The following is a 26797-nucleotide window of genomic DNA, read 5'->3' as shown; positions in this document are numbered from 1 at the left end:
AAATCTAAAATCTAAATACATGTTTAGATTCAGCATATCAAAGAACCCCATATATTCAATTTTTGTTGAAATCAAACAAAGTTTAATTTTGGACCCCAACTTGGACCAACTTGAAAACTGGTCCCATAATCAAAAATTTAAACACATGTTTAGATTCAGCATATCAAAGAACCCCAAAAATTCAATTTTTTTTAAAATCAAACTAAGTTTAATTTTGGACCCTTTGGACCTTAATGTAGACCAATTTAAAAAACGGGACCCAAAATTAACAAGAAATGATTGTAACAGGATGCTGTTACGAAGTCTCCCAAACGAAGCTCCCATAATTCGTAATTCCCAGGGTCGACTGACATTGGGCAACGTCCAGTGAAAATTGGTTTGGTCCAGTAAAGTTATATGCATTAGTGATGCCTGGGGACTAACCTTGTATATCATTCAAATCATCTTGGCATGACAAACCAGAATATATATGGTTTAGGGGTGGGGATCTCAACCATTTACAAGATACTAGAATATTGGGGGTGGGGGAGGAACCCCTGGGGACTGGCACTATACGTCATTCAAATGTTCATTACATGACGATAAGGAATATATATGGTTTAGGGGTGGCGATCTCAACCATTTACAAGATATTAGAACATTGGGGGTGGGGGGAACCCCTGGGGACTGACCGTATGCGTCATTCAAATGTTCGAGACATGACAAATAGGAATATATATGGTTTAGGGGTGGGGATCTCAACCATTTACAAGATATTAGAACTTTCTCAAATGGCAGGGGGTCGGGATGACCCCTGGGGACTAACCCTGTCTATCATTCAAACCATCTTCGCATGACAAACCAGAATATATATGGTTTAGGGGTGGGGATCTTGACCACTTAGAAGATATTAGAACTTTCTTAAATGGCAGGGGGTGGGGATGACCCCTGGAGACTAACCCTGTATTTCATTTGATGTGCTTTATCATAACAAACCAGAATATATATGGTTTAGGGGTGGGGATCTCGACCATTTACAAGATATTAAAACTTTCTCAAATGGCAAGGGGTGGGGGTGACCGCTGGGGACTAACCCTGTATAACATTTGATGTGCTTTATCATGACAAACCAGAATATATATGGTTTAGGGGTGGGGATCTCGACCATTTACAAGATATTAGAACTTTCTCAAATGGCAGGGGGTCGGGATGACCCCTGGGGACTTACCCTGTATATCATTCAAACCATCTCAGCATGACAAACCAGAATATATATGGTTTAGGGGTGGGGATCTTGACCACTGAGAAGATATTAGAACTTTCTTAAATGGCAGGGGGTGGGGTGACCCCTGGAGACTAACCCTGTATTTCATTTGATGTGCTTTATCATGACAAACCAGAATATATATGGTTTAGGGGTGGGGATCTTGACCATTTACAAGATATTAGAACTTTCTCAAATGGCAGGGGGTCGGGATGACCCCTGGGGACTTACCCTGTATATCATTCAAACCATCTCAGCATGACAAACCAGAATATATATGGTTAAGGGGTGGGGATCTTGACCAACTAGAAGATATTAGAACTTTCTTAAATGGCAGGGGGTGGGGGTGACCCCTGGGGACTTACCCTGTATAACATTTGATGTGCTTTATCATGACAAACCAGAATATATATGGTTTAGGGGTGGGGATCTCGACCATTTACAAGATATTAGAACTTTCTTAAATGGCAGGGGGTGGGGGTGATCCCTGGAGACTAACCCTGTATTTCATTTGATGTGCTTTATCATGACAAACCAGAATATATATGGTTTAGGGGTGGGGATCTGGACCATTTACAAGATATTAGAACTTTCTCAAATGGCAAGGGGTGGGGGTGACCGCTGGGGACTAACCCTGTATAACATTTGATGTGCTTTATCATGACAAACCAGAATATATATGGTTTAGGGGTGGGGATCTCGACCATTTACAAGATATTAGAACTTTCTAAAATGGCAGAGGGTCGGGATGACCCCTGGGGACTAACCCTGTATATCATTCAAACCATCTTAGCATGACAAACCAGAATATATATGGTTTAGGGGTGGGGATCTTGACAACTTAGAAGATATTAGAACTTTCTTAAATGGCAGGGGGTGGGGGTGACCCCTGGGGACTAACCCTGTATTACATTTGATGTGCTTTATCATGACAAACCAGAATATATATGGTTTAGGGGTGGGGATCTCGACCATTTACAAGATATTAGAACTTTCTCAAATGACAGGGGGTGGGGATGACCCCTGGGGACTAACCCTGTATATCATTCAAACCATCTTAGCATGACAGACCAGAATATATATGGTTTAGGGGTGGGGATCTTGACCACTTACAAGGTATTAGAACTTTCTTAAATGGCAGGGGGTGGGGGTGACCCCTGGGGACTTACCCTGTATTTCATTTAATGGGCTTTATCATTTAGAACATTTTCAATTAAAAAGTTTGTGTCTATCACGAACGGTTTTCAATTTATAATCATTTGAAAATTTTTAAAAATAAAATCCCATAGGGTTCTATAGTAAAACCCTCTTTTCTTTTTGCCCCTCAAAGTACCCCTTTATAAACCCCATTGCAAAAACAAAACCCTGATTGCACCACTAGACATGTTAGTCTAACATATTGTGAAACCCTAAGTTAATCCCACAAGCGGTTTTGGAGAACGGGTGCGGACAAGTTCAAATTTAAAAGCGGCGGAAGAAGAAGAAGAAGAAGAAGAAGAAGAAGAAGAAGAAGAAGAAGAAGAATAATAATAATAATAAGAACTGAGCAAAAACAATAAGTCTTCCCAAACTTCGTTTGGGAGACTTAAAAATCTAAATACACGGTTAGATTTGGCATATCAAAGAACCCCAATAATTCAATTTTTGATGAAATCAAACAAAGTTTAATTTTGGACCCTTTTGACCTCAATATGAACCAATTTGATAGCGGGCCCACAAATAAAAAATCTAAATACATGGTAAGATTCAGCATATCAAAGAACCCCATATATTCAATTTTTGTTGAAATCAAACAAAGTTTAATTTTGGACCCCAATTTGGACCAACTTGAAAACTGGGCAAATACATGTTTAGATTCAGCATATCAAAGAACCCCATATATTCAATTTTTGTTGAAATCAAACAAAGTTTAATTTTGGACCCCAACTTGGACCAACTTGAAAACTGGGCCCATAATCAAAAATCTAAACACATGTTTAGATTCAGCATATCAAAGAACCCTAAGAATTCAATTTTTGTTAAAATCAAACTAAGTTTAATTTTGGACCCTTTGGACCTTAATGTAGACCAATTTAAAAACAGGACCCAAAATTAAAAATCTAAATACACGGTTAGATTTGGCATATCAAAGAACCCCAATAATTCAATTTTTGATGAAATCAAACAAAGTTTAATTTTGGACCCTTTTGACCTCAATATGAACCAATTTGATAGGGGGTCCACAAATAAAAAATCTAAATACATGGTTAGATTCAGCATATCAAAGAACCCCATATATTCAATTTTTGTTGAAATCAAACAAAGTTTAATTTTGGACCCCAATTTGGACCAACTTGAAAACTGGGCCAAAAATCTAAAATCTAAATACACGTTTAGATTCAGCATATCAAAGAACCCCAATAATTCAATTTTTGATGAAATCAAACAAAGTTTAATTTTGGACCCTTTTGACCTCAATATGAACCAATTTGATAGCGGGCCCACAAAATAAAAAACCTAAATACATGGTAAGATTCAGCATATCAAAGAACCCCATATATTCAATTTTTGTTGAAATCAAACAAAGTTTAATTTTGGACCCCAACTTGGACCAACTTGAAAACTGGGCCCATAATCAAAAATCTAAACACATGTTTAGATTCAGCATATCAAAGAACCCCAAGAATTCAATTTTTGTTAAAATCAAACTAAGTTTAATTTTGGACCCTTTGGACCTTAATGTAGACCAATTTAAAAACAGGACCCAAAATTAAAAATCTAAATACACGGTTAGATTTGGCATATCAAAGAACCCCAACAATTCAATTTTTGATGAAATCAAACAAAGTTTAATTTTGGACCCTTTTGACCTCAATGTGGACAAAGTTGATAACGGGGCCCAAAAATCAAAAATCTAAATACATGGTTAGATTCAGCATATCAAAGAACCCCATATATTCAATTTTTGTTGAAATCAAACAAAGTTTAATTTTGGACCCTGATTTGGACCAACTTGAAAACTGGGCCCATAATCAAAAATCTAAATACATGTTTAGATTCAGCATATCAAAGAACCCCAAAAATTCAATTTTTGTTAAAATCAAACTAAGTTTAATTTTGGACCCTTTTGACCTTAATGTAGACCAATTTGAAAACGGAACCAAAAATTAAGAATCTAAATACACGGTTAGATTCGGCATATCAAAGAACCTCAATAATTCAATTTTTGATGAAATCAAACAAAGTTAAATTTTGGACCCTTTGGACCTCAATGTGGACCAATTTAAAAACGGGGCCCAAAATCCAAAAACTTAATACACGGTTAGATTCAGCATATTAAAGAACCCCAAGAATTCAAGAATAAAACCCCATTGAAATTGATCAAGAAATAAGCAATTTATACGAAGTATCTTCTTTTGCACAATACTGTGCAATTGAATATTTCTTGCTATTGTGCAATACTGTACAATTGACAATTTCTTGCTATTGCACAATATTGTGCTATTGAATATTTCTTGCTATTGCGCAATACTGTGCAATTGAAGATTTCTTGCTATTGCGCAATACTGTGCAATTGAAGATTTCTTGCAATTGTGCAATACTGTGCAATTGAAAATTTCTTGCTATTGCACAATACTTATTATATAATAATTTACACATCCTGTTTGGTGTGTATCTCCTACCATATCATTATTATTTGCTTTTAAATATTAATCAGAAATAACCAACTTAAAATGGAAAATTTTAAAAGAAAAAAAAAAGGAAAAAAAAAAAAAAAAAGAAAAAACCCCCCCCCCCCCCCCCCAAATTTTTTGAACCCCCTTATGATTCATCACCCCCAAACTCAATCCCAGCCTTCCCTTTGTGGTATGGTACCTTGCAGTACAATTTCAGAGAGATCCATACACTTGAACACAAGTTATTGTCTGGAAACTAGAAAAATGCTTATTTTTGGCCCCTTTTTGGCCCCCAATTCCTAAACGTTTCGGGCAATTACCCCCAAACTCAATTCCAGCTTTCCCTTTGTGATATGGAACCTTGTAGTACAATTTCAGAAATATCCAAACACTTACACACAAGTTATTGTCATGAAACTAGAAAAATGCTTGTTTTTTGCCCCTTTTTTGGCCCCTAATTCCTAAAATTTTGAGGCAATTACCCCCAAAATCAATTACAGCCTTCCCTTTGTGATATGGAACCTTGTGTTACAATGTCAGAGAGATCCATACACTTACACACAAGTTATTGTCTGGAAGTTACAAAAATGCTTATTTTTGGCCCCTTTTTGGCCCCTAATTCCTTAACTTTTGGTACCATAACCCCCAAAATCAATCCCCACCTTCCTTTCGTGGTATTGAACCTTATGGTAAAATTTCATGGAGATCCATTCACTTAAACTAAAGTTAGAGTGCGAAAACCAATGTGTCTTCGGACGACGCCAGACGACGACGACGACGACGCCAACGTCATACCAATATACGACCAAAAAATTTTCAATTTTTGCGGTCGTATAAAAATGAATAATTATTTGTTTTCCTGGTAAGTTTAGGGTTTAGAATTTAAAATAGCTTTCTCTTCCTTTACTTTGCCCTTGCTTAATATGAGGATTTAAAAATACTATTGAAAAGAAAATGTTTTCCTTTTGCAGGTAGTATTTCTTGTTATTTTAAAGGACATATTTATCATTTGTAAGTGGTATATACATGTATGCATTATAATAAACTGTTGTTTCAGTCATATTTCTCATTACACCAATAATTTAATGGTCTTTATTGAAAAAAAACTTAGTATATGTATGGACTTAATATCTGCAAGAAAATTTGGACGCAAGCTTAAGGCTTGCTTCCCTCTAAGACTGAAGTTCAAAAGTTCAAGGGCTATGAAATCAATAGGTCAGCCTGACTTGAGCATAACATGATTAAGAAATTGACAATGGATACACTTCAAGACAAATGGAAGGGCATGATAGAAAAGGAAAACATGTAATGGTTTATACTTATATAGGTGGGGCTAAACAATTGCAATGGTGTGACTACAAGCAAGTTAATTTGTAAAAAAAATTTACTTGTGGTTTTTCAATTACTTTTCATGATCAAGAATAAAAATTTAAGGACAAATTTTGGAACTGAATTACAAATAAAAAATTAAAAATATTTAGGATTTATTTAAATGTAATTCTAGATTAAGTTATAATTTAACATAATCTAAACATTTCCAGATTTAAGAATATTCTAATTCAAAACATACTAAGTACACTTGAAAACTTTACTGAGAATCAGTAATACATATATAACTTTACTGAGAACCAGTAATACATATATATTATATCTTCACCAGTTGTATTTTGAGAGAACAAGATTATTAACCCTCGTATGATTTGCAAGCTATATTTAAGAAACATGCAAGGTGTTTCTTTTGTTGTATTGATTCAAAATATATATACATTCAAATACATGCTTTGAAGAAAGTCAGCCAAGTGGAAATAAATTAGCCCAAAGGCACTGACTTTAAATAGTACTGAATTATGCATCAAGTTAACATTATATCAGGTGGAGAATTTTCAACAAAAAAAGTTATTGCTCCAACAACTTCAAAAGAAATAAATTAGCCAAAATCAGAAACAGACTATAAATTGGCTTGTCAATAATTAATCTTTTGTGGTATTTTGAAATAGACTATACATTGATTTTTCCACATTGCACAGTTATGTGAAAAAGACTATACATCTTTTGTACAGCTTGGCAGTTCAGTAACCTAACAAACCCACAAAATCAATATAAATGGAATCTTCTAACCTAATATATGCTTTCCCTATGAAACTGGTTGGACTAGTCTTGTTTACTTGCTATATGTACTTATTATCTATACAAAAAGCAAAGGTCAAATGACTGGAGAATTCTTTCAATCTTGGCATGTAGCCAACTAATATTTAATTGGCTAGGTAAGCATTCAAGCAAATAAAATGCAAGTATAACAGGTGATGGTTTATTTTAAAATCTTCAATAAGTAATTTTCCTGATTCTAATTAAGCTCTTTGATCTACAAATGTATAGCAAGTATATTGATTATGTTGAAACCTATAACTTTTTCTGGTTCAAATAATAAGATACAATTTATATAATGTCCAAATGATTTAAAAAAAAGAAAAGAAAAGAGGAAATAATACAATTGTTGCTTATGATGAAAAATATTATAATGCTGCAAGTACTTGTAATATAAACATACTCTGTGTTATCTGTACTTCGTTAAACCATAATCCCATAAATGTATTGCATATATCTACATGTACATAACTGTATTTTTAATAGGACCAAATCAAATGAACACTTAAATTAAAATTCCTTCTTGAGCAAATTTAGAAAACAAAAAATCATTAATAGCTGAATAATGCTTCTTATTATAGTTTTTTTTTTCTAATCTTAACAAAAGTTTGTTGTATCTAGGACCAGGTTGAAAATCTTCCTCTAAATAAGGAATTTGAAGAAGAAATACTTTCAACAAAAAATAAGTCCTTTTTCACCTCTAGAAATTTATATAGACCACCTTGCATAATTAAAAAAATATGACCTATTTCCCTGTCTCATCTTACAATCTTACATAAATGAATGTAAATCATTTTGTATGTCAAGTCTCCACCTACAGATTTTTCTACTGGATAAACATGTCTGACAACCAGTATTAGGCATTATAGATTTTTAAACACTAAAGCAAATTATTGTTTCCCTCATCCTGTTTGGATTTTCCCAACAATAGACTAATCCATTATAGTTGGCATGGACAGCTGCCAGAGATATTAATCATACTGGTAATAACATCTGGATATAGCTCAGTGACCTTCACCTACACTTAACACATGTCTCCAGGGGGCTATCATAATGTATTGGATATTCTATTCAATAAATCAACATAATATGGTAAGGTCCAATGAACCTGAAATTAATTGAACTTTGACCAAACTACAGCTAAACTTGGCTTAACAGGACCAAAAACATTATAACACCAGTGCCAATTTTGGAAAATTCTCCTGTAAAATAGGTCATAACTGATTTTTTTTTCAATTTTGATAACATGTACATTCTTTTTAAAAAATTAAGTCATATAGAGAAAATTTTAAGGTACAGAAATATTCTAGCAATATATAGTTAGTCTCCATTCTTCCTTGGTGTTAGTTTTGAAGCAACAATCAATCAATGCCTTCTTCCTAGGCACAAAACAAGCATTTATATCCCTTCTTCCTAGACACAAAGCAAGCATCTATATCCCTTCTTCCTAGACACAAAGCAAGCATCTTAGTATATCCCTTCATCCTAGACACAAAGCAAGCATCTATATCCCTTCTTCCTAGACACAAAGCAAGCTTCTATATCCCTTCTTCCTAGAGGATACAAAGCAAGCATCTATAATCCCTTCTTCCTAGACACAAAGCAAGCATCTATATCCCTTCTTCCTAGACACAAAGCAAGCATCTATGATCCCTTCTTCCTAGACACAAAGCAAGCATCTATAATCCCTTCTTCCTAGACACAAAACAAGCATCTATATCCCTTCTTCCTAGACACAAAGCAAGCATCTATAATCCCTTCTTCCTAGACACAAAGCAAGCATCTATAATCCCTTCTTCCTAGAGACAAAGCAAGCATCTATAATCCCTTCTTCCTAGACACAAAGCAAGCATCTTTAATCCCTTCTTCCTAGACACAAAGCAAGCAACTATATCCCTTCTTCCTAGAGACAAAGCAAGCATCTATATCCCTTCTTCCTAGACACAAAGCAAGCATCTATATCCTTTCTTCCTAGACACAAAGCAAGCATCTATATCCCTTCTTCCTAGACACAAAGCAAGCAGCTATATTATCCCTTCTTCCTAGAGACAAAGCAAGCATCTATATCCCTTCTTCCTAGACACAAAGCAAACATCTATATCCCTTCTTCCTAATAAGACATTAGAAAAGTTGTACAATGTAGGTGTGGTTGGTCAATGTGCTAACTATATGTACTTACGTGCTGAATTTTTACACATACAATTTCACACAAGACTGGTCAACTGGACATTTACATAGATTCCAAATACACATGTATCTTACAAACTACATGGTAAAAACATGTATTCTTAAAAACAGAGTCCTAATCTAATTAAATGACCAGTAATGTTGATACTATAATTTTCATATTAAATAACAAATATTAATTATAATTGTTAGTATTTCCATAAATTCAGCTGACAATGAGTGATCTCAGGTATCTGACAATCAATATACTAGTATTCACAACTATTCAGCATGAACAAAACTTGACAGGAACATTTGGCATTATAATTAGAAAGATCTTATCATAGGGAACATGTGTACTAAGTTTCAAGTTGATTGGACTACAACTTCATCAAAAACTAAATTGACCAAAAACTTCAACCTGAAGCCAGACGGACGCAGAGACCGAAAAACATAATGACCATAAATGGGCCATAAAAATATCTATCTCACTAAATAGTTTTCATAATATCACAATCGTGTAGGAATCAGTCTGCTTAAATTTTACTATAATATACTATTATGACAGTTTCAATTATCAAAATTATCAGTTTCTGACAATAATAACATATCCAGAATTAAATAAACAAAAATGGAACAAAGTTCTTACTACAACTTTGTGAAGTTTCTCCTTCACCATTTGTGTTGCTTGGCTCTGACTTGACATTCTGTGTCTTGACTGCTGCCTGCTTTCTGGACTCGACAACATCAGGCATGACAGCATCAATCAGGGACAATGTCTCAATACAACGCTCAGATCCATCCTGCAAAACCAATAATAACGGAAATTATCTACGGGGCTCTTTTCCCAAAAAATTCTTATGATAAAAATTTATCGTAAGTTATACTGAAATGCTCATGACTTTATATGAGTATTTTATCTCGCAAGAGTTTTTGTGAAACGCATCGCAGATATCTATTTACTAAAAAGGTTAATTTAAGATACAAAATGTTTTACCAGCTGCAATATTTCAATTCCTAAACAGGACAGGAATTGAGTCATAATCAATTTTTAATTGTGTTTCTTTTAGTGATGTCACTAACATTCTGACTATTGTCAAGTGAAAAATTTAGATAATTGAACAAATATTACACAAAGACTAGTACTCTTCAGCATGAAATGTTAGTCAAAGTGACTCACAAACAATTTACTATAAATGAAGATTATAACCATAAATATAATTGACATAATATCATATAGTACTGAGGAGAAGATTTAATGTGACATATTACCATGATTACTAAACTACCGGTAAATACATGTATGTCAGAAAAATCATAAAAGCAAACTATATGCCCATTCTACTTTTAACCAAAATATCCATATAAGTATATGTGAACTTTTTTGACATACATGTACCTAATACTCATTCATACTTTGGTATTTTAAACTGGGTTCAACCCAAAATTACTTAATCCAGGTTAAATTTAAGTAAAATGAACGTCTCAACCTGGGGCGAATCAGGATTAATGTTTAAAATACCCCTAATTTTAGATAAATATGGGGTTAGTTGCGTCTCATTGTCGTTTTGTACGTTAAGTTCATTTCATTGCTGTAGCGACAAATGATGTTTGCTTTCTGTAATTGTAATATACATGTAGAGAAGCCAGATCACTGATGTACATATAGCAATAGAATCACTTCTAAGCAAAAAATGTAGTCTTAAATGGAACAAGGAGACAAGTATCTTACTTTCTATATAGACAGAGAGCAAGGTACAGGTCTGAGGAAGAGCCCTACTCTCCCACAAAGAAGTATTTGTAAACATAGAAAGGAAGATGGGTAGTGCAGATTCGTATCAAAACTGCACAGGAGTGCTGACAAAGAATTAAAACTTTGAAAATTGCAACTGTGATTCAAAGAATGTAAACAAATTCAGTGGACACATGCAAGAAACAATTTTGTCCTTACATATCTATTTTTGTTAAGGGGGAAACCCCAACGTAGGGTTATATCATTTAACTATTAGTAGGTGTGAACAGAGGTAATCAATCCAGTTAATTATCGACTTGATGCAGATTTAATAGTGTGAACAGGGAATAACTGTCAAAATCTTAAGATACAAATAGTATTGAAGAAGAAGTTCTAAATACTAAGACTACTATATTCATTGTCAAAAGAAAACTTCCATGTTCTGCTCCTCTTTTTTCTAATATGACATAAACAATATCATTGAGTATGCATAACCATACCTTTTATTTATCATACAGGGGTAAATATTCAATTGTTTCAATAAAATATATTTCTTGAATTTAAACCCAGTAAGCAGAGACCAACATTAAATGGACATGCATATGACAGTAATGAGACACATGAGAGTGGAAAGACACATCCATGCTGATGGATTTGGATAAAGTACCTTCAAAGTTCAGATAAACAAACAGATTAAAAATTAATAAACTATTGTGATACATCACACCATGGTAAATCTGTTTTCCATAGCTAATATGATGTACATGACTTTTGCCCTGAGGCATCATCTAACATTAAAGAAAATAACATAGTTTCAATTTTGCTGACATGACACTGTTGTGACCTCTTTAATAGATATAGATGTGAAGACAAAGGTTTAATCAATGGCCTCAAGAATTCCTTATTCCTTTTATTTTCATATAAAAATCACAATTTTCCCCAAATAGAATTTTGTGGTAAATTGGAATGAAAAAATTTCATCAAATCTGTGTAAAAATGAAAGAATGTGTAGTTTTTTTTATAAATTAAATTTGATTGATTTATACAGTAAATTTTGAAAAGAAAATTAGTATCATTAGAATATTAATGTGAAGAAAAATAAATTATAAACAATTAACAAACTGTGGAGGAATCTGAAAGATTAACCACTAAGACTGACAATCCAAGCAAAAATTATAAACTGACTCGGCAAAACTAGTGGGTGGATTTATACATTTAAATTGAAGTCAGCATGGTCAGCTGATTATGTTTCATTGAACATTGAAATATCTGTGTTTGCTGGGATCCATTAAAATAAACTGCTTCGCTGAGTGCACCTGGATACCCCGCAGAGGTCCAACCATGAACAGTTGGGGAAAAAATGGACACAATATTCAAGCTTGATACAGGTCTGAATTGGGATTGTATTAAATATTTGACATATTATAGGTTTCTGAATAAATGTAGGCAAAGAACTTGAAATTGGTTATATAAATTGAATTTATATTCAATTAAAGATTTCTTGCTGTTGTGCAATACACTGTGCTGTTGTGCAATACTTAGTAAATCTGTTGTCAGACAAACAATTAAAGTTCAATTAATTCTCAATGTCATATTAGAAATTTATGAAAATGTAAAGGGAGCTTACATGCGTACATCAATAGATATAAACAATTCACCAAAGTTTCATGAGAATTGCTGACAGCATTTTTGAGTTATTGTCTGAAAACTGGAAAATCCCCCTCATAACTCAGAAATGTCATATGTAAAATTTATAAAATTCTAGACGGAGCTTACATCAATAGATATAAACAATTCACCAAAGTTTCATAAGAACTGCTGAAAGTATTTTAGATTTTTTGTCAGAAAAACTGGAAAATCCACCTTTTTTTATGAATAAAACCCTGTAACTCTGAAACGTAAAATCTAAAATATATAAAAATCGAAAGGGAGCTCATTTCAATAGATATAAACAATTCACCACAATTTCTTGCAAGTTGGTGAAAGCATTCTTGAGTTATTGTCCAAAAACTGGAAAATCCCCCTTTTTTTAATGATTAAAACCCCTTAACTCGGAAACATAAAATCTAAAGTTTATAAAAAACGAAAGGGAGCTCACGTCAATAGATATAAACAATTCACCAAAGTTTTATGCAAATTGGTTAAAGCGATTTTGAGTTAATGTCTGACATGTTGACGACGGACGGACAGACGGTCAATGGTATACCATAATACATCCCGTAAACGGGCGTATAAAAACCTTGTAAAACTGGAACACAGTAATAGGTCTTATAAACCATGTAAATATAAAACAGTTTCTGATTGTGTTACCATCTACATGTATGCTCTCATTTGATCTTAAATTAGTCCATGTTTTAGATGAGGATCATTTACCAGAATTCAGCTTATTTTAAGTATTTCACAAAATCAAATTAATCCATTAGGTGATACGAGTAGTTACCTCTGCAATGCTTATTTCAGCCTCTGTATACTGTAGGCCCTTTTGAATGATGTTCAACAATGCTGCTGGTGGCACCAGTGCTCCATTGATATTAGACTGACTAATATGGCTTTCAATTCCAAAAGTATAAGCTGAGTGCACAAAACCTTTAATAAAATTTATATCTAGATTTAAAGAAGTAACAATCAGCAAGTTCTTGTATACTGTGTAGAATAATGTAGTATATGATATGCACTTGAAGATAAAGGAGAAGTTAAGATTTGAGGTCAGATTGGCCCTAAAATCAAGCTTACTGTATATAAAATAAAATGCTCCACAGGGTGCTGCTTGATACGACTGCAGAGGTCGACCCCTGAAATGTTTCAGCAAGTATGGACACAACATTCGAGCTCGATACAGCTCTGAATTTGGATTGTGATTAAATAGTTGACACAGCTTAGATTTTTGACACAGAATGAATGTGATCTAAGAACTTTAAAATTTGTAATTGGACATCCAACATCCAAAATCTAAATACATGGTTAGATTCGGCATATTAAAGAACCCCAAGAATTCAAGACTTTGAATAAAACCGCATTGCATTTGAAATTGGTAAAAAAATAAGCAATTTACACAAAGTACACATTAGAAAAGTATTGTTTTTGGACACTAATTCCAGGGCTCACGCTACCATGTGACTGGGGCGACAAAGTTGCTTTCCCATCCGTCACTTCACTTTGCCCGACCGTCAAAAGCGAAATCTAGTCGCCCTGTTGTTCACGATACTCGCTTTCAGTCGTTTTCGTCATCGGCAATATTCAATATTTACCAAGTCGATTAAACAGCAATTTTTCATTTAAAAGTAAAGAAATTCAAAGACATAAATGATTTATTTTCTGAAGAAAAGAGGTTAAAGCATTGATTTTAAAGTTGGTTGCATGTTATTTTCATAAAGACAATTTTTTTATCACTTCCAGTACTTGTTACTCGAGAGCGTACATCAAATCATTCTAACTTTCGACAAAATAAGTTTGTTACTTCACTAGAACGTGATGAAATTTGCCTGAAGTAAATTTGTTATTCATATATTGCATTAAAAACGTCATATTCCTTTCCAAATAGCGTGTCAAACATCGTTTATTTTTGTAAACTTTCTTAGTCCGCCATTGAAATTATTGGGCAAATTATTGTACAACTACGGATCAGAGTCGGATTTCATCGGAAACAGACCAGCTATGACCGATATCCGGATTCTTATGATAATGACTACGGACGCATGAATGGCACAGCTGACAGAAGAAAATTGATCCAAAAAGGAATAAACTGTTAACACAGAGATATGTCTCGCCTATTTGTTATTTTGATAATGCAAATTGAAATTAAAATAGCAATACTTTAACATGTAAGTTATGCAAATATTCAAAGTCAATGAACCATGACTGAAGGTACAGGGCTAAACAATCTCTATGGAAATGAGATGTGCCAATGGTATTACAACTGCAAACCAAATACCATTGACTTTTCATAAGTCGTTCCCTTTAAACTGACCTAATCACAAACTAATACATGTAAACTAAGCAAAATTTCAAAGTCAATAGACCTTGACTGAGGGGACGGGGCCAAATAATCTCCATGGTAATGAGATGTGCCAATGCTAATACAACTGTATACCAAATATCATTGACCTACCACTAGTGGTTCCTCATGAACTAGGCCTAATCACAAACTAATACATTGTTGATGCCGCCGCCGGAAACAGCATACCTATGTCTCGCTTTTTGACTCCGTCAAGGCGAGACAAAAATTACGCATTCCAAACGCATTAAAATACATTTGGTTAGATCTACTTGATTAATGTATATATTTCCATGTATATCATGAATATGCATTGTTTCAATTTATAAATTAATATCAAAGTTGCTCAACTCAGGGACTATTACACTAATATAATTATATTATGTCCAAGCTTAAATGTGTTAAATAAAACTGTTTAATTTATATATCTTTTTAATGAGAAATACTTAATTTTAAAAACATGATAACAGAGTAGTTTTTTTAATTGATTTTTCTTTTCCTTTTTGATATTGCCACATATTTAATTGTTTTTTTCTGACAAGAGGACTAATATGATTGTGCATTTAGATAGGATAAAATTAAACAACTTCGAAGTTGAACTGTTACTTTAATTGTATACCCAGGTACAAATTGAACAATATGATAAAAAAATAAGATACATAGGGCCTTTGTATTATAGTAAAAACCAAACATTGTAGCGCTGCGAGCAAACGAGCACTTCTCTTTCAAATCTCACCACTTCTCCCTATGATTCTGAAGTAGTGTGAGCCCTGCTAATTCCTGAACAGTTAGGGCCATAACCCCCGAAATCAATCCCAACTTTCCCTTTTTTTGTATGGAACCTTGTGGTACAATTTCATAGAGATCCAGATAAATTTGCAAAGAAATGTTACATCTTTATACTATTTTTAACACCATGTATATAAATAAAACATTTAAGTTTTACTTACTCGTGTTACTAGGGTTATATAGCCAAGAAATGACAAAACATAATAACACATAAATACAGACGGTCCTTTTGGGCACAGATGCACCTGCCTATAAATCATAAGTACCTGTAGAATCGTTTATTTCTGAAGGAAAGGGTTAGGAATTAGCTTCTAAGTTGAGACTAAATACCCAAGTTTTAGGTAGTAAGTGCATCATATAAACTGTACAAGAATCACCCTATGTAAGCTGCTATGGATGATATTTTAACTCCAACTTTATCATCTAGAAATAGCAGTTAAAGTATTTTCACCTTATTAAAACTGCAAATTTAAAAGTTTTCATACGTATTCTGAAATTTGTCATAACTAGGCATTTCCCAACAATATGTGCAAATTTGAAATAGTTGTCAAATATCTTATTTTCTTGGGTCAAAACCAGGCCTTAATGCCCCTACTCCTTTATAAAATTCTAAAGGGAGCTTACATCAACAGATATTAACAATTCACCAAAGTTTCATGAGAACTGCTGAAAGCATTTTTTAGTTATTGTCCGAAAACTGGAAAATCCCCCTTTTTTTATGAATAAAACCCTGTAACTCAGAAACGTAAAATCTAAAATTTATAAAAATCGAAATAGATATAACAATTCACCAAAATTCCTTGCAAGTTGGTGAAAGCTTTCTTGAGTTATTGTCGGAAAACTGGAAAATGCCCCCCTTTTTTAATGAATAAAACCCCAAAACTCGAAAACGGTAAATCTGAAATTTTTTAAAAACGAAAGGGAGCTCACTTCAATAGATATAAACAATTCACCAAAGTTTCATGCATATTGCTTTAAGCTTTTTTGAGTTAATGTCCGACAATGGACGGACAGACGGTCAAAGGTATACCATAATACGTCCCGTAAACTGGCGTATAAAAACATACAAGACTAACAAAGGCAAAAGGCTCCTGACTTGGGACAGGCGCAAAAATGCGGCCAGGTTAAACATGTTTTGTGAGATCTCCCCCTCCCCCCATACCTCTAGCTAATGTAGAATAAAGAAACACACAGCAATACGCACAGTAAAACTCAGATTAAAAGAAGTCAAAATCCGATGTCAGAATAAGGAACAAAAGAAACTTAGCAAAATGACAATGATTATGATACATGAATTAACAAAGGACTACTAGCAGTTACTGACATGCCAGCTCCAAACCTCAATTAAACTGATTGAAAGATTATGTCTAATTACACCTCATCCTATGTTCAATTACATGTACTCCTTTAAATATTCCCAAATTTTTAACGAGTTGGTGATGCTTACTAAAATATATGCCCAATGGAGATAAAAACTGAAGTAAGCAGAAGTTGGTCAAATTTGAACTGGATCTGTGTTGAGTGGTCTCTAACAACATCTCTAATTTTCATTTTATTTAGCGTAGCCTTACTCAAGTTAAAATCTGGAAACCAATTTTTGTATATACATGTACAAGTTGAAAAGAAAAATTATCTTGACCTATATGTACATGTACAAATGTATGTTGAGAAATAACATGGAACAAATTAAAACCACAAGCACTTGCCTCTGAAAAAAATTTACCTATATATATTGTTTAAAGCATATATAGGTAATTTTTTCAGAGACAAGTGCCTGTGATCAAAACCGTTGTCAATGTGAGTTTTCTGCTTTTCTTTGTGAAACAAAAAATCAATGTAGGCTATGCATGTGCTCTACATGTCTATGTAAACAAGAAATGATTGTAACAGGATGCTGTTACGAAGTCTCCCAAACGAAGCTCCCATAATTCGTAATTCCCAGGGTCGCCTGACATTGGGCAACGTCCAGTGAAAATTGGTTTGGTCCAGTAAAGTTATATGCATTAGTGATGCCTGGGGACTAAACTTGTATATCATTCAAATCATCTTGGCATGAAAAACCAGAATATATATGGTTTATGGGTGGGGATCTCAACCATTTACAAGATACTAGAATATTGGGGGTGGGGAGGAACCCCTGGGGACTGGCCTATACGTCATTCAAATGTTCATTACATGACGAACAGGAATATATATGGTTTAGGGGTGGCGATCTCAACCATTTACAAGATATTAGAACATTGGGGGTGGGGGGAACCTCTGGGGACTGACTGTATACGTCATTCAAATGTTCGAGACATGACAAATAGGAATATATATGGTTTAGGGGTGGGGATCTCAACCATTTACAAGATATTAGATCTTTCTCAAATGGCAGGGGGTCGGGATGACCCCTGGGGACTAACCCTGTCTATCATTCAAACCATCTCAGCATGACAAACCAGAATATATATGGTTTAGGGGTGGGGATCTTGACCACTTAGAAGATATTAGAACTTTCTTAAATGGCAGGGGGTGGGGGTGACCCCTGGAGACTAACCCTGTATTTCATTTGATGTGCTTTATCATGACAAACCAGAATATATATGGTTTAGGGGTGGGGATCTCGACCAATTACAAGATATTAGAACTTTCTCAAATGGCAAGGGGTGGGGGTGACCGCTGGGGACTAACCCTGTATAACATTTGATGTGCTTTATCATGACAAACCAGAATATATATGGTTTAGGGGTGGGGATCTCAACCATTTACAAGATATTAGAACTTTCTCAAATGGCAGGGGGTTGGGATGACCCCTGGGGACTTACCCTGTATATCATTCAAACCATCTCAGCATGACAAACCAGAATATATATGGTTTAGGGGTGGGGATCTTGACCACTTAGAAGATATTAGAACTTTCTTAAATGGCAGGGGGTGGGGGTGACCCCTGGAGACTAACCCTGTATTTCATTTGATGTGCTTTATCATGACAAACCAGAATATATATGGTTTAGGGGTGGGGATCTCGACCATTTACAAGATATTAGAACTTTCTCAAATGGCAAGGGGTGGGGGTGACCGCTGGGGACTAACCCTGTATAACATTTGATGTGCTTTATCATGACAAACCAGAATATATATGGTTTAGGGGTGGGGATCTCGACCATTTACAAGATATTAGAACTTTCTCAAATGGCAGGGGGTCGGGATGACCCCTGGGGACTTACCCTGTATATCATTCAAACCATCTCAGCATGACAAACCAGAATATATATGGTTTAGGGGTGGGGATCTTGACCACTTAGAAGATATAAGAACTTTCTTAAATGGCAGGGGGTGGGGGTGACCCCTGGGGACTTACCCTGTATAACATTTGATGTGCTTTATCATGACAAACCAGAATATATATGGTTTAGGGGTGGGGATCTCAACCATTTACAAGATATTAGAACTTTCTAAAATGGCAGGGGGTCGGGATGACCCCTGGGGACTAACCCTGTATATCATTCAAACCATCTTAGCATGACAAACCAGAATATATATGGTTTAGGGGTGGGGATCTTGACAACTTAGAAGATATTAGAACTTTCTTAAATGGCAGGGGGTGGGGGTGACCCTTGGGGACTAACCCTGTATTACATTTGATGTGCTTTATCATGACAAACCAGAATATATATGGTTTAGGGGTGGGGATCTCGACCATTTACAAGATATTAGAACTTTCTCAAATGACAGGGGGTGGGGATGACCCCTGGGGACTAACCCTGTATATCATTCAAACCATCTTAGCATGACAAACCAGAATATATATGGTTTAGGGGTGGGGATCTTGACAACTTAGAAGATATTAGAACTTTCTTAAATGGCAGGGGGTGGGGGTGACCCCTGGGGACTAACCCTGTATTACATTTGATGTGCTTTATCATGACAAACCAGAATATATATGGTTTAGGGGTGGGGATCTCGACCATTTACAAGACATTAGAACTTTCTCAAATGACAGGGGGTGGGGATGACCCCTGGGGACTAACCCTGTATATCATTCAAACCATCTTAGCATGACAAACCAGAATATATATGGTTTAGGGGTGGGGATCTTGACCACTTACAAGGTATTAGAACTTTCTTAAATGGCAGGGGGTGGGGGTGACCCCTGGGGACTAACCCTGTATTTCATTTAATGGGCTTTACCATTTAGAACATTTTCAATTAAAAAGTTTGTGTCTATCACGAACGGTTTTCAATTTATAATCATTTGAAAATTTAAAAAAATAAAATCCCATAGGGTTCTATAGTAAAACCCTCTTTTCTTTTTGCCCCTCAAAGTACCCCTTTATAAACCCCATTGCAAAAACAAAACCCTGATTGCACCACTAGACATGTTAGTCTAACATATTGTGAAACCCTAAGTTAATCCGACAAGCGGTTTTGGAGAACAGGTGCGGACAAGTTCAAATTTAAAAGCGGCGGAAGAAGAAGAAGAAGAAGAAGAAGAAGAAGAAGAAGAAGAAGAATAATAATAATAATAAGAACTGAGCAAAAACAATAAGTCTTCCCAAACTTCGTTTGGGAGACTTAATTAACAAAAATTGAATACATGAATTAGCTTTTATTCACCAACTACCCCCTTCACCAAAGTCCCTCTAAACCACAGTTTTTCCAAGACTTACAAAATGTTCTTTACACCAGCAAACGTATTTGTATTGATGCATCCTAATCATTAAGTAAAAGAAAACATGTTTTTGTATTTTAGGCTAGTTTGTGAGAATACACATGTGTATGTATGTGTATAGTTATTTATTTAGTTTGATCTTGGCCATGGTTGTCTATTAAATTTTTGGCAACAGATGCCCTTTATCTGAATTTTCTTTTAGCTCTAATGTCATTCACAGTATATGGGAGGTTTGAAATAAAACTGTACCCTTTTGTTTTTGTTGTTTTGCACAACATTTATATGACAATGAGGTCAAGGTCAGACAAATCATGTCAGACATACAAAACAGGCCAAAACATAAAACTTAAAATTGACCAAAGAACCATGAAAATGATGTCAAGGTCAGATGATACCTGCCAGACAGACGTGCACCTTACAATTATTCCATACACCAAATATTGCTGACCTATTGCTATTAGTATTTGAAAAACAGATCAAAACACAAAAACTTGACATTGACCATTGAACCATAAATATGAGGTCAAGGTCGGATGATACCTGCCAGACAGACATGTACACCTTTGATCATTCCATACACCAAATATAGTTGACCTATTGCTTATAGTACTTGAAAAACAGACCAAAACACAAAAACTTAACATTGACCAATGAACTATGAAAATGAGGTCAAGGTCAGATGAAACCTGCCAGACTGACATGTACCCAATACAATTATTCCATACACCAAATATAGTTGACCTACTGATTATAGTTTTTGAGAAACGGACCTAATCATGTAACTTTAACCTTGATCACTGATCCATGAAATGAGGTCAAGGTCAGGAGAACTCTGTCTGAAGGACATAGACGATGCAAGGAACCCATATACCAAATATACTGCTTGAAAAAAAAATTGATTTTTTTTTTTTTTCAAGCAGTCGCTCTACCATGAAAATGAGGTCAAGGACAATGGACATATGATTGAAGGAAACTTCGTAACTTAAGGTATCTGCATACAAGATATGACGCATCCAGGTCTTCTACCTTCTGAAATATAAAGCTTTATACAAATAGTTTATGCTGCCGCCGGATAGTAATACCTATGTCTCGCATATAACGTCGCAGGCGAGACAAAAATAGCATGTTTCCAGTTACAAACATTAAAAATGTCAGGGGTTGTCACCTTACACAAATAATGAATTACGTAACATTAATACAGTGGACTCTTGCAGGGTTTGACAGTAACTGTTGTCCGAATGCCAGGGACAAGTGAAAGTTCACATTTGGACAATGAAAAGCTGCAATGCACTAAGTCTAGTCTGGACAAATGTTCTCTAACTATATATATATATTAAAATAGAAATACGGAATCTATAATCTCTAATAAAAACTGTCTCTTTATCATTTATCAAAGTCCATCTTCAAAGCCCACACTGATGAGTCACCTATTGATGGCAGTTTAGCATATTTTCTCCTTCAAATTACACATCAATTGAAAATACTGGCTTATCAGAATATGATTTATTTATATACTTATATATATAATTATATTTAAGCACACCAGTCAGATCTTTCAAATTTTTATGGCTAATCTATTCATAGTTACATTTGTAGCTAGGAATTTCGAATCATGATTGAGAAAAAATATTGCTAATTTTCAATTACTGTTGAAACATCTAGATGGATTAAAAGTTTAAAAGGTACACCTTTTTCTTTAAAACAAAATATTAATGAAGGTACATGTATGTCCATATTAAAGAATTGTGTGCATGGCGATCCCTTTCTTACAGATCATATATAGAAATGGGTCAACAATGGAATATACAAGATGTAACAAATTTTTGTAATACATGTACATGAAAAAGGTTTAATATAGCACTCTCTACAAGGAATAGTTGTCTTAATTTTATGCTGACTTTTTGGCATTACTGATGCAATCAAAATTAGGACAATCAGTTTTACAAAATATATCTCTCAGACCGGAAAAAATTTGTTGACACTTGTCAAAAGGAAGATGATAGGTTATAAAAAGTTTGTCAAACGTTGTGACAGTCTGTTTTACCTTTAACTGAAGATGACAGATAAAAGTTTATGTCAAACGTTGTGACAGTCTGTTTTTGTTTTACCTTTAACTGAAGATGACAGATAAAAGTTTATGTCAAACCTTGTGACAGTCTGTTTTACCTTAAAATAACATGATTGTATTATATACATTACATGTACATGAATTGTGTCTTAAACTTACAGTGATATGAGAGTTTTTGTGCACCTTGTTGAAGGCCTCACTGTTACTTTGAGATGAAGAACAACAATAAAAGCACTATTCCTTTGCTTTTTGTGTGTTTTTTGCTGTCAATGTACATGTACTGATTTTGGTTTTTTTTTCATGAAAGGATACCCATATGCTTTGTTTTTCTATTAGATTCAAATCAGATCTTATGAAATGCTATGTATATCTGGATTTATCATATTATAAACAGTGTGCTTTCTCACTGGTTCTGCAATGTGTAATTGTTATTCTAGATTAAATTCTACAAGTAAAATTGAATTGTATGCATTTGATTGTCCAAAAAAATATTAAATTAGCTGCATGCACACCGACATTGCATTTGCATTCACACTGTACTCAAATTCATGTAAGATGTTAATTGAAATCAGGTGTCAAACTACCTACATTTACCTCAAGTGGATTGACTCCAGATTCACAAATTACTCATTTAATCTGAAATATGTGTGAACGCAAACCAGTAATATTTACAATCTGATTTTGTTGAGTCGTACGCGTGTGACAGGGTATTATACTGAGCATTTTCTTATCATCTTTAAGTTTCTGATACAGTCTTAATAATTTTTAAATGTTTCATTTAATTTTTTCAAGTAAAAGTACATATACATGTATGTAGGTTGTTTGGGATAAGGACTTGAAATGAGCTAAATTCGGATTGTTTCTTTCCTATCTACTAAAAAAATTCATGACTTACAATGTACAATGTACATGAAATGTACCGAACACATTTTGTAGATATTTTTGGAAAGTTCTGAACACTTTCCTTTACAGTATAGGTAAAATTATTTTACTTAGTTACCTACCCTATATGCTTCTGTATGGAGACAGGAACCAACTATGTATTTATTTTGACCTAACTCAAAGCATGCTTCAACATGTACCGACAGCTTGTATATATACATGTATAATTACGGGGACATACACATGTACAAATGTAGCAAACTGGGTAAGGGATTGACAACTCAATTCATTATCTTACGTTCTTTTACTTCAAGTATGATTCCATCCATTATCAAATGTACCTTGTATAAACTATAAATGCATCAATGTGAGAAGTTTACTTGATTTAAAAATAATTACCAGATTCTTGCAAATATCTGTACACCAAAAAATTCACTTCGTCACTGCTAAAGCTCATGACTTGTTACTTTTTACTGTCTTTAAATAAGAGTCATTTACTGCAGACCTTTACCTAAAGCAAAAGGAATTTCATGTATAAAACAGACTATAGAAGATGAAATATGTGGAACAGACTATAAATAGCTTGGCCTATCATCACAAAGCTCATTATAGAAATAGACTATAATCTCCTTTAATACAGAAATGAAAACTGAATGTTTTCGTTTCAAAATTGCTCATGTCATTGCACCAAATTCAAAATAGATCCCGCAATCTTTCAAATTTTGTGTTCTTAAACAAAACCTTTCTATTTACCATTGACGATGCTGTGTCGTGCAGAAAAGATATCGACATAACAAAAATCAATTTAGCAACAAGATAAACAGTCAAGTATATATCTAATGGAGATTAAAACAACTTACCATCAAATTTTAAAACAACGAATCCGACTGTCAAATGAAATATGCACATCCGAGCGCAAAGTCAATAAATATGTTTTGTGAAACAGACTCTATTTCAAAGGATTGCAAATAAAATATTATAATGAACAGTACTCCTTAAATTAACAACCAAAACGTAATGTTTATCGAGTTCTGTCGATAAAGATGAATGTAAAATTAATATAGACAATAAACCACACTTAAATTACTCCTGAAACAAGAAAATTGTCTCCGGTGTATTCCATTGAATTTCCTCGATCATCGAAGTATGCCGACAAATGCGGAAGGATAAGAGTTCTACTTTTCTATGAATAGTGCGAGATCAACATAAAAAGAAATCTCATATGTTTCATTTAATCTGGCTTATACTTCATTGTTCATACATTTCAAATTTCTGATGATTTCTTTATAATTGGAAAAATACTGCATATTACGTAGAATCAAATAAAAATCGGTTACATTTCTTCTGCGGAAGCTTCTAATATTTTGCATACTACTAGGCGCTTTACTGCTGTATATATGAATGACGTAAGCCCGGACTTGACCCATTCAACCGGGGTTTACAAGATAAAATATTAGCCCTTGATGATATCTTTGGAAATGTATCGAACAAAAATCTGACATCATATGTTAATCATAAATTTTAACAACTTATATCAGACTAGAGTGTTGTTTTATTACAATATACTTAAAGCCACAACGGAGCTAAAATATATTTTCACCTATAAATCATATGCAACATTCTAAAGGGCTAAGTTAGGAAATTTTTAAGTTCTATTTTGGGAACTAATGCAATAGAATATGATTTTTACCAAATAAAGTTGTCAATTAACACAAGACATTGACATTGTTCTTAATCAAATATCGTTTAAATTAAGGTATATTCTAAAGTGATGAAAGGAATATGTGTCACCCTACTCAAACCTTTTGACCCATTTAAGTTACAAACGTGACTCTTTGACCTAAAAGAAGACAAACAACCTACTATGCACTGAAAAGTAAACATATATAAAACGCCATTCTTAATTTTTCGCGATTTGCTAAGATTACCAGTACCGTTATTCATAATAAATACATTGCCATAAAAAAAAAAAGAATTACAATAGAGAGCGCTCAACATTTATTTTCGAATAGAGGACCCACGACGGGAAAATCTATTTTTTTTAAGATTAGATACTTACACATTACCTGAGACTACTATTAAAAATAGTCATAGATGTTACAAATGAATTATAAAAATAGCTCAGTCATCTAATAAACAACGTCAGATATTGAGTTAATATGCATCATAGTATTGATATTCTAATCATTAGCAGGGGCGGATCCAGGATTTTGGAAAAGGGGGGGGCGTAGTATTAAAGTTCACCGAGCGGAGCGAGGCGAAAAATTTTTTTGACCTTTTTTTGGCTAAAAAACATAAAATAAGTGTAAAATGCATTTTATAGTTAAAGTGTAGGGATTGGACATTTTTGGTGCCGTATTCTCTCCATCAAATGTCTATTATGAAATGATTGGATGGATCCAAAGCTATGTACTAATTAATATATTTGATGTGGGATTTGTCAGTAAAAAATGGACATGGAAAATTCTCGTTTGTTGTATGGTTAGTTAGCATAACCTCACAGATTTCTTGTAGGTAACAAGATATACGGCTATTCAATGAAATTTACAATACGACCGACACGAAGAAAGACAAACAAGCAATTTTCATCCAAATGTTTGGTTGAAATGTTTCACCCAACAAGGGAAGTGAGGGGTTCCAAATCAACCAAAGGCTACGAATGAGTCGGAAATGATCTGACAATGAAGTTGTGAATGACGGTCGACACATGGATACATATAGGCCACACCCAGCAGGCAGGTTGCAGTTGGGCCTTGAAAAAAGTATTCAGTATATCAGTTCGGCGAAACAGACATTCCGGTCAGATATGGGATTCACATGCAACCCCCCCCCCCAAAAAAACAAAAAAAATATGCCCCTTTTTTATTCATCATGTTCATTTAATGCTAAATAATTCTGTTGAAAATATTTTTTTCTAATAGCAAAAGGGGACAAGATTATTGCTCAGACTGCCCCCTCAGATCAAATGGTCCGTGCCTTAGACTTTAAATCTATATCTAGAGCTTACTGACTGGGGATCACTATTCAGCAATGTTATTAATGGACTGGAGCGTGTGGGGTTAAACATGTTTTCGTAGGTAAATAATATTGCTGTGGAACTTTTTTTTTTCATGAGTGTGTAATAGAGTATTACTTTCTGTTGGGTGGAATTGTGAAATAGAAGTCAATACGTTCTTGCTCAATACTTTGTCGCTTTGAAGGAGTCATGCTTGTCATCCTCAGCCTAAGCAATGTGTTACTGTAATTTGAATTTCAAAATGACTGAGTGACGTTTTTTTTCGACGAACTGGTCAACTCCACTGTAGAGAATCACATGACTTTGACATAATCAATAATATATTACAGTAAATACGAGCGAAAAATATCTTTATAAGTAAAGAATTGGCGCATAAAAATTAAATACACGGGAAATGGCAAAGTTCACGAAGTCTAGTCTGATTAATCATTTTACGAAAAAAAAAAAAAGTG

General features: G+C 34.2%; 1 protein-coding gene across 2 annotated transcripts in view; it reads right to left on the bottom strand.

Moving 5' to 3' along the window:
* The window catches only part of LOC127739448 (F-box-like/WD repeat-containing protein TBL1XR1), a 43596-nt gene extending 19088 nt beyond the window's left edge, over nucleotides 1–24508 (bottom strand). The window contains exons 1-4 of one of the 2 annotated variants that reach the window (XM_052251229.1): nucleotides 24190–24508; nucleotides 23729–23840; nucleotides 13383–13528; nucleotides 9860–10013 (exon numbers count right to left, since the gene is read on the bottom strand). In XM_052251229.1, the coding sequence (XP_052107189.1) occupies nucleotides 9860–10013; nucleotides 13383–13528; nucleotides 23729–23786 (358 nt within the window). In that variant the 5' untranslated portion in view covers nucleotides 23787–23840; nucleotides 24190–24508. The remainder of the gene's footprint in view (nucleotides 1–9859; nucleotides 10014–13382; nucleotides 13529–23728; nucleotides 23841–24189) is intronic. The other variant, XM_052251228.1, reaches the window with a different exon arrangement.
* Between the last annotated feature and the right edge of the window lie 2289 nt (nucleotides 24509–26797).

The sequence above is a fragment of the Mytilus californianus genome, unplaced genomic scaffold (assembly GCF_021869535.1).
Source record: "Mytilus californianus isolate M0D057914Y unplaced genomic scaffold, xbMytCali1.0.p SCAF_4, whole genome shotgun sequence".
Lineage (NCBI taxonomy): Eukaryota > Metazoa > Mollusca > Bivalvia > Mytilida > Mytilidae > Mytilus > Mytilus californianus.
This window is presented reverse-complemented; position numbering and strand designations above follow the sequence as displayed.